A 13,968-nucleotide genomic window follows, 5' to 3' on the forward strand; every position below is an offset into this window, starting at 1 on the left:
AACACCTCATTTTTTTACTGTATACTAGGTGCCTGCGTGCTGAATGGAAGCAATACGTCTTATTATTGTATACAATTAATTCATTTGCTTTTTTTGTTCATGTTCAGCCTCCCTTTTGAGCACAGAGGCTTTATGAGACGTGAGCCTACAATTTAACTAGGTGCAATCCGAACCACTGTAATGTTTAATGCTCTCTCACCGGGAATCGAACTCGGAATGGCATCATTAGATCCCAGGTCATTCATAAGTCATTAAATCAGAGTGAAGGGCTATAATTACTTGACTGATGGATTTTGATTGGTTGATATTGATTAAGTTGGAGATTAGTGTCCCTTCAGCACCAAGACTATATGGGACGTGCATCCAGGGCCCGCACGTACAATGATATTATTTTCCGCCCCCTTTCTCCAGAAAGAATAAATCTTAAAAGACACGGTTTTAAGTATGCTACCCCATAATGAACAACGAAGCGGAGAGAAAGTGCACTCACACTCAGATGAGCCTAAACACTACAAATACAAGTCTGGTGTCTATTTTAATAACATAATATGCTTTCCCAATAGCTCCATAATAATATAAATTCCTTGTAACAAAAGAAACACTGACCAAAACTTCAACACACACTGTATTTTAAACTATAATGTGTAACCTTATAGTTACACATTATAGTTTAAAAGCTTTGGTCAGTGTTTGTTTTGTTACAATATCCGATCCAAAGCTATAGATAGTGTTTTTATAAAATCCTTATACCTAATATTATACTCTCCGTAATATACGACCAAATTACATAGGCTACATAGTAAACAAATGGCTGTGTCAATTCAACACAATCGCTCCGTTACCCGAGTTGTGTTAAAAATTTTGACACAAACTTGGTGTTACTTCAACTTCATCGTACTGTGGAGTAAAGTGTTACAATTGTAGTCGTTAAGTCAACTGTCTGGTATGACAAGGAGTAATTTTAATACCATAATTGCCAAAACTACTTTTATAGAAACATTTTCTTTCTTGTTAAGCGGATATTATTCATGGATAAATAATAAAGTGTGTCATATATTATTTATAAGTAATAGGGAAGAATGAAATATAATCGATGACGAAAAGAGAACGTAGTGAAAATAGAAACAACAGATGGCAGCATTTCCATAACTAAATATAAAAAATAATCTTATAAAACTATTTTTATGAAAGTTCACAGAAATGCAACATGTTGTTCGTTATTTGGTATAAATGTCAAATATATCATGAAAGCCTTGCTCATAGTGAAAAAAAAACTAGTACAAATTTTGCAGGCCAGTTTCTTGATATTTGTGATTACCTTGGAAGGCAATATGTAAGCTTAAAATTACAGTATAATTCGAACTGGCCACCTGGAATCTCTAACCAGGTAAAAAAAATAGGGTATCCGTAGCTGGCGGAGAAAAATAAGCAAGTCACTAGTATTTCCATCCCATTGAATCGCGAACTTCTAAATACGGTTGGATTACTTGCCTCCTTGAGGTTCAAGGAAACAGCCGTCGAGTTGATTTTAAGCCTCCACGGAGGCTAACACACCTAACTGGTCTTACCTATTGACGACTTTGCTATTCCTCTTGGTTTTACGGTTTATTTGGCATCATCTCATACTCGGGCTTAGCCCACCAGACGGTTTTCACTATGGCGGACAATGGCATCGATCAAGGCAAACGCACAATGAGCAAACATACTTTACCAAGTATCATCCCTGGTCCTCCTGGTTGCTCCACTAAGGTGGAAAAACGCAAGGTGCAGTCACAAACTATTTCAGGTCGTACCAGAAGCTCATCTCAAAGCTGTGTTACGTCTGTGGCTTCCCGCTCTTCCATCAAGCAAAGTTATTCTAACCGCTTGCAATTTTCACCACCTGCAAAGAAAGCACACACTGCATCAGATAGAATGGAGAACACTACGGATATGGAAACAGATTCTACTGCGGCTCCAGCTTTACCTCGCTCTTCATCACCATCAATTTACTCGTTTCTGTTGACTAATTTTGATTCACGTTTCTCCACTGAGAAACAAGTTGCTATACAACTGCGCAAGTACCTTCCTCGTGCTTCACTCAAAGAAATAGTCAAGACTAGGAACGGCTTCATTTTCAAAACAGAAGATGCAAACTTGCTTAGCACTATAAAGAACAAAGTACCTATAGATACCTTCGGCAAAGATGCTAAACTTACCAACCTTAATGCATCTCAACGCAAGCAAATACCACCACCTCGCCGTCCTCCGCTCCTTTCCGTGGTGATTCGCGGTGTTGATCCTTCTTATAGCGATGACGAGATTCAGGAGGAACTTACCTACGAAGGACACACACTCCAGAAGGTTGTGCGAATTAGAAACGCTGCAGGCCCCACATACATGGTTCGAGTACTAACTCCTTCTCAAACCACCATTGATTCTCTTCTGACTAATGGAGCATACATTTATAACAGAAGACACAGAGTTGAACCTTCACGGTCACCAGCACCACTACCACTTCGATGCGAGAAATGTCAGACATATAATCAACATTCTACCGCAACATGCCCAAATACTACTGTTTGCGGCTACTGTTCTGGTGAACATTCCACTCGTACATGTCCAAATCTACAACAACCACCGAATTGTCACACTTGCCACGAACAACATCCGACATATAGTTACAAGTGCAAGGGTAAACCTGCCCCTACCGAGGCTCACCCTGAGTACGTGGCACCATTACATACATATAACTATTCTGCAGACGTTCCACAATCACTGGACTCTTCTATAACAGTGCGCAATATGCTTGCTTTTCTAACGCTCACTCTTCAAAATATCCAGCCATTTCATCGTTCGCATGTCTTAAAACAAATCACCCACGCAGCCAGAGAAATATTCCATGTTACATTTCATGCTACTTATTCTGGTCAAAATGTCTATTTTCACACATCACCTTTGGAAACTACTGTCTAACCTACTCATCATGGATATAGTCTTTCTATTTCTCAATATTAGATCCATTTGGCAGAATAAATCTTTATTCGAAGCGTTGTTACTGGAGGAAAGAGCTGCAGTGTTTATCCTTAACGAAACCTTTCTCACTCCCTCTATGACTTGTCACTTTTCTGGATATACACTAATTCGACAAGATAATACTCTTCCTAGGAGGCGTGCAAATGGTGGAACAGCCGTGGGATTTTCTCCACGTATCCCATCACGACGACACTTTTGTAGGCTGCCAGATCTGCCTGAATATCTTATAATTACTTTATACTTCCGTAATATAGCCATAACTGTTGCCACTGTTTATATCAGACCTGGAAAGCCGCTACCTACTGCATTCGTGCAATACATTTCCGATAATTATAAGAGATTCATAATTATGGCCGATTTCAACATGCACAGCAGATCACAAAGAGACAGAACTAACTTTCAAACCTTTGTCACAACTCACACGACTGGTATCATTCATGATCTTCCAAAACCCACTAGGCCTGAATCACAAAGCACACCAGATATTGTCATTACTTCTGCTAATCTCGTTTCGCAAATCCATATTGATGTTCTCGATCCATTAGGAAGTGACCATGTTCCGATCAAACTGCTCCTCCGTACTCAACATACGTCTCCCTCTCCAGAATTCCAGAGAACTAGCGTCCGTTTTGACAAAGCCAACTGGGAACAATACCGAACATATCTATCGGCAGCAATAGAGCCATTAAAACCTCCTACATCAGAAGTCGAACTGTATCATGACATTCATACCATCACAACTTCAATCCAAGAAGCAAGTTCACTTTACATACCAGTAACTACATCAACGCCTTATCGACCAACATTGCCACCAGAATATCTTACATTTATCACTCGCTCTCGACAGTTTTATCGAGACTATCAACGTACAAAAAATCCAGAATCACTCCGTCATCACCGGCAACTTCAGAGGATGGTCAAGAATTACATTTGTGCTTACAAGCTAAGGTGTTGGGTTAAAACCTGTAATTCACTCTCTGACGTCACTCATCCTAGCAAGTACTGGAAACGTTTTAATGCTCTTTGCGGAAAACATGCTAAAACACCATATCCATTATTAAATGGTGACTTACCTATACAAACAGATTCCGCCAAAGCTGACGCTTTCGCTGATTTCCTCCAAGACATCTTGTAGTAGAACCGTAGGTTCTTGAAGGATTTAAAGAAAGTACGTAGGATCTTTTCGCGGCAAATCCCAGATAGAGAAAGCCGTATTTATTGTTGAAAAAATAAAAGTATTAATTACAAGATTCACTAATGCAAGATTTCATAGAATAAAATAATGATATATATATATATTGAAAAATTATATCTTGAAGTGATGTTTTGAAGTATGTTAAGATTTAGAGTTTCCAAAAGACTTCAGGACGAAGAGTTAAATTTCTAGTTGAATTAATCGAAAGAATTAAGACTAAGCAGCCAGCCAGTAAGAACCGTAGTTCTTAAAATATAAGTATATGCTCTGGGTGGATGAGAAAAAGAGTCTTCTTCGGATGAATTCTCGCGGTAGTTACGCGTCTATGATTTTAACACTGAATAATCTATCTGTGAATTTTCACAGTTTATATATTTAACATTAATCTTGTTGTTCTCGCCTTTTGGTGTTAAGAGATTTCAAAAAGGAAACATTTAATCTCTCATGTGAGTGTCTTATCACTGAACTTCAAAACATCACGTACACATAGTCATAGTCATCCATTTGTTCATACATTAATAATACTTCTGGAACCAAGTATTGACTTTGAGTACATAAGATAGTTAACAGAACAGAAAAACAAAACTTTGAAGCTGACAAATTATCGATGTTAACTTAAGAAGTCATGATCATGTGCCTTAAGTAAACAAAAACGGCAACTAGAGAATTATCTACAAAAAGCAAACACAACGTGGATAGCTGAAATATTATCTATAGCAGTTTAGTTCGAAGTCAACCTCAAGCAATGATTTCATCTTTAAGTCTTATCAGTTTAAAACCAAAAGTTCATTCTTTTAGAATCACTTAAATGAAAAGAAAAATATACTTGCAATTATATCAGAAACTAAAATATACAATATTAAAAGAAAAAAAAATAAAAATATACTCCTGGTACAGCCATATATTACACTTCCCCCCTTATCGAAAACAAAATTTTATATCGTAAAATTTTGTTTTAAGTTACTCTCTGCTTATCTAATTTTGTTTCTAGGACGGTACTTTTCTGTTCGTGAGAGGAATTTCTTCTGATTCTGTTACCTCCAATGAATTTGCTATTTTACTCATTATAACCACCTTATCAGCAACATCGTCTCGTTGTTGAATCTTATTTACAATAGTTGGCTTAAAACATATCTGTCTGCAACATGCATCATCTTTGTACCATTTGTAAAATAACTTCAAACATCCGCATCTTTTACAGCAACAACAAATTACAATAATAATAACTATTGCAGCACAGACATACGCAATAATAGATAAATTTGATACAGTATTAGTATGATTAAGTTTCCATTCTTCTTCAGATATTTGCTGTTGAATTTCATCAACCTTGTGACTTGCATATTTCAAGTCTTGGACAGTATTAATTACATGTTTCAAAGGTAAATCTATGGTTATATCTGAAAATGGAACTTTCTCACCCAATACTTCACAACAATCTAAAGAGAGGTTAAATTGAGGAATTACATCTTTGTGGGAAACATTAACTGACAGAATACTTTGGGATTGGATTAAAGTACGAATACCATATGCTTTACAACCATTGTCTAAGTGAATTTTGCCAGATCCTTTCAAATTGACATCATAAGGTTCTTGTGATTTACAAACAATTGTTAGTTTTTCATTTTCTGGAGCGATATACAACCAATTATTATTACCTATAGGAACTAGCATTAGTTCTGTTAACTGTACAATTCTTTGATTGCAATCATTAGGTATATTTCGAACATATTGAAGCAGTTTAGCTTCACAATCTTCATGCAAATGTGTCGAAAGAATAGGGAAGTTTTGTTTACAAATAAACCAATCATCTCTTAAAATTTTACATTTTTGAAACTCTATTTCACTTATTTTAAAATAGTGTTGTTTCGTGCTATCCATAAGTAACATTTCCTTTTCTGGCTGAATAAAAATGTATTTGTCAGTTTCGTCTACTTTAAACGGAATGGCATTACCTTATAAGTGAAATATTTCATATTTTCCGTGAGGGGTAATCGAATGACATAACCTAGTATACCATCATTAATAAAGACATCTAAAGAAAGAAGTTTCAAAAGTAAATACCCATATGAAACGCTAAGGGGAATGGGTAATGATACACCATTATTTAAGTCAACTTGACTAATTTTAAAATGTTGAAGTATCTGAAATGGGGTTATTATGTGTGGTTGTAATATTCCATGTTGAGCATTTAGGATAGCTCGTAGGACTATATCATACTGTGCTTTCAGATCTCTACACAATTGATCTAATTTTTGAATGTGATCATTCAAGGCTACCTTTAGTTTTAAATTTAGAAATTCTTTATTTAACTGAGAAGCACGTTTATTCAGCTCATTCTTTAATAGTTCTATATTTTTACTTAATAACTCTTCATTATTTTCTACAGCATATAAAGTATTATTAATTGAATGTAATGTCGATTTGACCACTACCATTTGTTCTTTGCTCAGTTTCAGAAAATCTTTCTGATCAGTTACTAATTTATGAATCTGCTGTGTGTAATAATCAGCATCATGACTATCCAAAGTCCCAAATAGTACCTTTGAAATTTCACCTACAAAATTGAATATTCCTCGTTTATTTCTATGAGAGTCACTTGTGACTTTTGTAGTTTGATCTATGATTTTACGTAACTCTTGAATTCCTTGTAGTTTTTGAAGAATTTGATTCCCATTTATGTTATCACAACTTGTTTTGTTGGCTTGTACCATATTTAAATTACATATGTGTTTTGTGACAGAAAAATACTTATTAATTACATTATAATTAAAATCTAACATAGACAGATTCACAAACACAACCAGTCGCCATTCTACATTGTATATTTGTGTGAAACCCAAATTATTATAATATAGTCCAGGTGAATCATGGAATTTTTCCACTTCAACGCCAAGGAAAGCAAATCCCAACGGGAGAGAAATAGCCAAAAGCAGAAAGAGTAAGTGAACCATACCTGAAAGAGGTATGTTATGATATTAGAACTTCTCAATAGTATAGTTTTAGTCTATTCGCATGCACAGTTGTTACCTTTCCTCCTCTTTTAATCTGACAATTTACACCTTTTGTGTTAATGACTGTATAGGGACCTACCCAATAAGAAGTTAGTTTTTTCGAACGTCCACGACGTACGGATTCATCAAAAAGTAAAACTTCATCACCAGGTTTGAAAAGAAATTCATTGCTATCTTGATCATAATATTCTTTGTTCTTTTCCTTGGATATCTGCAACTTTAATTTGGCTAGTTGATGAATTTCTTGCAGTTTCTGCTTTAACTCTTTGACATAGTCGTCGTAGTTATACAGAGGTTCAAGGGGTTTCTTTTGGAGAATGCCTGGAATATTAGCTTTCTTACCAAACAACAACTCATGAGGTTGAAAATTTGTACTTGTGTGAGGAGTTGTGTTATATACTAAAAGAGCATAAGGAATATAGGTGTCCCAATCTCTTTGGTTTTCAGACACAAAATGTCGTAAAAATTCTTTCAGTGAACGATGAAAACGTTCTAGACTACCGTTTGATTGTGGGTGATAGCTAGAGGTATTTATCTTTTCAATTTGCAAAATTTTACATACTCTTTTCATGATATCTGACATGAAATTACTCCCTTGGTCTGTAAGAATTATGTGTGGAATACCGTATTTTAAAACTATATTTTCTACGAAAGCTCTGGCTATTGTATCAGCATCTTGTTGTGGTAGAGGGACTGCAAATGTATATTTCGAAAGTTCTTCTTGGACTGTTAACAAATACTTGTTACCTTTGTCTGTTGTTGTTAGGGGCCCTACAACGTCTAAACATACCTTTTCTAAAGTGGTACTAGGTGTAGTTGTAATTTCGAGAGGCATTTTTACTTTAGAGCAAATTTTGTTTCGTTGACAACTGTCACAGACCCGAATGAATTGTTCTATGTCTTCTCTTAACTTTGGCCAAAGAGATATTTCTAAATCATTTAATTTCATGTATTCTTTTACTTTTTCGTACGTACGACAAACACCTTGATGGCCTCCTATTGCAATTTCGTGAAATTCTTTTAATATGTGTCTTTTGGTATCTTCGTCTAAAAGGTTTCTATCTGTTACATCTGCTTCTAATGCATACATTCTACTTAGAGCATCTGCATTTGTATTCCTTTTTCCTTGTTTGTACACGATTTCATAATCTAGCTCTTCTAATTGAATTCTCCATCTAATTAATCTAGAGGTGGGATCCTTTACCGAAAAAACCCAAGTAAGTGGTTTACAATCCGTGACAAATGTTACTTTTCTGCCTAGAATATAAGGTTTGTAAATTTTGGAAGCCCAAATAATCGCAAGTAATTCCTTTTCAGTTGCACTGTACCGAGTTTCCGCTTGATTCAATTTTCTACTTGAGTAAGCAATAGGTTTATCTTTTCCTATTTCACCTTGACTTAAAATAGCTCCAATGGCATTGAGGCTAGCATCTGTGGTTACTATGAACGGTTTTGAAAAATCTGGGTATTCTAAAACAGGAGCTTGAGTTAGTTTTTCTTTCAAAGTTTCAAAAGCAAGTTGGTGATTAGCAGACCATTGAAATTCTGCGTCTTGTTTTAGGAGAGAGGTTAGAGAATATGCGATTTTAGCGTAATCGGGAATATGTCTTCTATAGTATCCTGTCAAGCCTAAAAATCCTTTTACTTGTTTCTTATCCTTGGGGACTGGAAATTCCATGACTTTTGAGATAAGCCGGGGATCTGGCTTCACTCCGTCAGCTGTAATGACATGGCCTAAATAAACTACTTCTGGTCTAAAGAATTCTGATTTGTCTGGTTGTAATTGCAAATTATTTTCTCTAAATCTTTGAAAAATCTCTCGGAGTTGTTTTTCATGTTTTTCTAGCGTGTCAGAATATATTACGCAATCATCCAAAAAAATGAAACATGAAGTACCTTGTAATCCTGATAGAACTGTATTCATCAAATATTGAAATGACGATGGCGCGTTTTTTAGCCCAAAAGGCATTCTAAGATAATGAAAATGACCTTTGTCTGTTGAAAAGGCAGTTTTCGGTCTGTCTTCTTCCTTAACTAACACCTGATTATAACCAGACGCAAGGTCTAAAGTGCTGAAGTGTTTGGCTTTTCCTAAACGGTCCAAAATGTCTACAATGTTTGGGAGCGGAAAACAATACCCAATAGTCAGATTATTTAAATTTCGAAAATCAATTACCACACGATATTTCTTTTTCCCGGAAGCATCCATCTTTTTTGGAATAACTAACATGGGAGAATTGAAAGGACTCGTAGAAGGGGTAATGATTTCATTTTCTAACATTTGTTCTACTTGTTTGTTGACCTCTTCGCGATAAATTTCTGGCAATCGGTAATTCTTTTGGTTTACGATACTACCTTGAAATTCTGGTTTGAAAGGAATAGAGTGTTCAATAGCTGCTGTTGCAGTAAGTTTATCTCCAGGGAGATAAAATATATCATTATAGTCTATACAGAGCTGCCAAATTATTTCTTTCTCTTTTGAATCTAAATGTTCTAGTCTGACAAGAGATTTTAGTAGTTCTAATCTTTCACTAATACTACTATTGTTACTATTGTTTTTATCCTGTTTTATGTGAGCAACTAAAGTTTCGTCGACTTCCACAAATTCTTCTAATTCGACTGGAGCAACTTCAATAACCTTTTCTTCGTCATTTATATTCATTACACAACTAATGCATTTATTATCTTTGGCTACAGTGAGGCTCTCCGCAAGAAAAATCCCTTCTCCTAAGGATTGTTTTGAAACTATCCCTACGCCATTATTCTTTGCTGGAATTTCAACTAATAGTTGACAGCGACCTGGAATAGTATATTTCGTACTACTTGTTTCAAATGATATGATGCATTCGTTTTTCTCTAAGAAATCTCTACCTATTATTCCTGAATAGGAGCTAGGTAATAATTTATCTACTACATGGAACAAAGCCGGAATAGATTTCTTATCAATTTCTAAATTCAAAGTTAAGGAACCACATGAATATAAAGGGGAACCTGATATACCCTTGATTTTCGTAACTTTACTATGATCAATTTTATTCACTAATTCAGGAGACAGAATGTCTTTATGAATGCATGTAATGTCTGATCCTGTATCTATCAAAAAATGTTTAGTACTTGGTCCTAATTCTTTTATTTGTACTTCAAGACTACCTGGAGGTTTTTCTTTACAGCCCTTTTTCAGAGGAGGAAAGTAAACAGACTGCTGATTTACTCCCGTCGACCGTTTCCCGCATTCATTTTGATACACTTATTTTGATTCATACTTTTCTCTGTACCTTGTCCCTGTCTTCCTTCAGAAAGACACTTCGACCCACAGCTGTGGCCGGAACAACAATACTCGTACTTACTAGTAGAGTCTTCATGCATCTCCTGTGCATGGCAACACATATGGGATCCCTCTAAACTTTGGTTAGCACTATACCGCACATTTTTATTTTGTGTGCCTTTACTATGTTTTAGTCTACAATTGGCCTCAATGTGTCCAGGCTTCTTGCAAAAATAACAAGAAATGTTTTTCTTAAATTTCCTACTACCTTGTGATTGTGAGTTCTTCCCTTTCTCAGTTCTATCCTTATTAGACAATTGGTTAGATTCCTGTTCCAAACAAATTTCTACAGCCCCACCAAAATTTAAAGTGTCACTGTCTTTACTGCGAGCTATCATTTGAATTTTGTCGTCTGAAAGACCTTGTATGAAGGATGCTTTAGCTAAATGCTGAATTAGCTCTACCGCTCCTGGAACATGGTTTTCGTGTAATATTCTTACCGCTGCTTCTTTTAACTGACTCTGCAGGGAATCGATGCGTGAACCCCAATCTGCGATACTCTCTGTTTTGTTCTGCCTGGCACTAAACAATGAACAAGCGTAAAAATCGATAGTTCTCCTAATCGAATAATTTTCTTCTAAGACTTCTTTTACTTCGGCCCAAGTTCCAGTGGCACTTCTAACTAACAACTTTGACTTTGCGTCACCAATAATACGTGCTTTCACAAATTTCAATAACTTACTATGTTGGGACGGTTGAACTAGAGAAAAAGCTGCATCGCAGTTATCTATAAACTCAGGAAGAGCACGTTTGTCTCCATTGAATGGGTTATGTATTAACTTTAAAGCTTCCGAAATGGAACAATAATCTGTTTCAGAATCGGCGTTACTGTTTGTTTGCGAATTTGCCATGTTTTACAGAAGTTTATGTAGTTATCAATTTACCTTACTAATCCTACAGACAAAAGTATTATTTAGCTTAAGATAACCTTATAATCCTTTCGGACACTCCCTTCTATCGAAGAACGTACAAAAGCGCGTGTACTGAAGTGGGTTTCCTTCTTCGTAAAGAACGCGTATTAATATTCTTTTGTCCTACTCTTAATAACTTGTATTTCTGGCCACGGAAAAAACAGTTATTCACACTTGAATTCTTCCAACTGAATCTCACAAGAAACCTAAGAAATTGTTTTGTACTCACTGTTTGTTGTGGAACTGTAAGTCCTGGGTAGATTGCCGCTAAGCGTGCTGAAACAGATGCTGGTCTCCGCTGAGAGATGAAATCTAGTTGTCCTGGGTACCCTTTGTTAGTTCTCTCCGCTGCAAAACCGGGGTCTTGATTGTCTTCCTGTATACTGGCAACAAACTGTCACATGGGGTGTTCACAAAATGTCTCTGCTTGGCAGGATTCGGTTCTTGCTGTCCCTCAGGTTGCGCCTGCAACCTGGCACTCCGTAGTAAGAAAATTGAAACTTCACACTTCGAAAAATTGTTAAAATGTTGGCTGCTATTTTTCTTCGTCCTGGCTTACATAGCCACCCAGATGCATATATATAATGAAAACCCGTAGTTTTCTTTTTCTTTTGAAGAAAGACTCAATTTCAATATAAAAATTGCAGAGACTGAGATTTACTGCTCTCAGTTCCGCCAAAAAATTTTTGAAGTTTCCTGGTATAATGGGTTAGTTTAAGATCGAACTCAGGTCGATATGTTACGGCTCCGCGAATTCCATCGCTGCCACCAATTTATCTGTAGTAGAACCGTAGGTTCTTGAAGGATTTAAAGAAAGTACGTAGGATCTTTTCGCGGCAAATCCCAGATAGAGAAAGCCGTATTTATTGTTGAAAAAATAAAAGTATTAATTACAAGATTCACTAATGCAAGATTTCATAGAATAAAATAATGATATATATATATATTGAAAAATTATATCTTGAAGTGATGTTTTGAAGTATGTTAAGATTTAGAGTTTCCAAAAGACTTCAGGACGAAGAGTTAAATTTCTAGTTGAATTAATCGAAAGAATTAAGACTAAGCAGCCAGCCAGTAAGAACCGTAGTTCTTAAAATATAAGTATATGCTCTGGGTGGATGAGAAAAAGAGTCTTCTTCGGATGAATTCTCGCGGTAGTTACGCGTCTATGATTTTAACACTGAATAATCTATCTGTGAATTTTCACAGTTTATATATTTAACATTAATCTTGTTGTTCTCGCCTTTTGGTGTTAAGAGATTTCAAAAAGGAAACATTTAATCTCTCATGTGAGTGTCTTATCACTGAACTTCAAAACATCACGTACACATAGTCATAGTCATCCATTTGTTCATACATTAATAATACTTCTGGAACCAAGTATTGACTTTGAGTACATAAGATAGTTAACAGAACAGAAAAACAAAACTTTGAAGCTGACAAATTATCGATGTTAACTTAAGAAGTCATGATCATGTGCCTTAAGTAAACAAAAACGGCAACTAGAGAATTATCTACAAAAAGCAAACACAACGTGGATAGCTGAAATATTATCTATAGCAGTTTAGTTCGAAGTCAACCTCAAGCAATGATTTCATCTTTAAGTCTTATCAGTTTAAAACCAAAAGTTCATTCTTTTAGAATCACTTAAATGAAAAGAAAAATATACTTGCAATTATATCAGAAACTAAAATATACAATATTAAAAGAAAAAAAAATAAAAATATACTCCTGGTACAGCCATATATTACAATCTTCACACCACTCAGTTCCACATATTCATATAGACATCCAGCTGACACAGTCAATCCATCTTCTCCTTCATTACAACCTCATGCCCTTCATACTCTTCCGCAAAATGAACCTCTAACCGAGCCAATCACAGTTCAAGATATCAGTACAGTTGTTCGCAACAAAAGAAATAGTGCACCTGGCTTTGATACAATAACCTATCGCCATATAAAAGAAAGCCCGCTTATATTGCTTACTCTGTTAGCCACGATTTTTACTTTCATTCTGCGAACTGGCTATTTTCCTGTCACCTGGAAAACTTCTAAGACGTTAATGTTTCCAAAACCAAAGAAACCTCCTGCCAACTTATCATCCTACCGCCCAATTCAATTAACGTCTACTTTTAGTAAAATCCTAGAACGTATTCTCGTAAGACGTCTTCATGTATACATAGAAAGACGCCAGTTACTTCCCATACATCAAGCAGGATTTCGCCCAGGTTATTCGATCAACGATCAACTACTTCGCTTAACCACCATGGTTACACAACACTATAACTCGGTCAAACCATCATGTCTTGTATTATTTGACCTCGAGAAAGCATTTGACAGGGTATGGCACATCGCACTTATATACAAATTAGCTCATCTTCGATTTCCTGTTCCATATATACGACTGATATACAACTTTTTATTCGTCCGTCTGTCATATGTTTCAATAAATAACTGCCTCTCACATCCTATTTTCCTTCACTGTGGAGTACCTCAAGGATCGGCT

The 13,968-nt window shown here is 35.8% G+C and overlaps 1 protein-coding gene across 1 annotated transcript; it reads right to left on the reverse strand.

Moving 5' to 3' along the window:
- Window positions 1-5,211: 5,211 nt before the first annotated feature.
- LOC145686747 (uncharacterized) lies at window positions 5,212-11,795 on the reverse strand. The gene is made up of 2 exons (XM_081760379.1): window positions 11,690-11,795; window positions 5,212-7,166 (listed from the first exon to the last, which is right to left on the reverse strand). Exon 2 carries the CDS (start codon window positions 7,162-7,164, stop codon window positions 6,142-6,144), a length of 1,023 nt encoding a protein of 340 aa, XP_081616505.1. The 5' UTR covers window positions 7,165-7,166; window positions 11,690-11,795; the 3' UTR covers window positions 5,212-6,141.
- Window positions 11,796-13,968: the final 2,173 nt, after the last annotated feature.

Source organism: Thermobia domestica, chromosome 5, assembly GCF_964235325.1.
Source record: "Thermobia domestica chromosome 5, izTheDome1.hap1.1, whole genome shotgun sequence".
Taxonomy (NCBI): Eukaryota; Metazoa; Arthropoda; class Insecta; order Zygentoma; family Lepismatidae; genus Thermobia; species Thermobia domestica.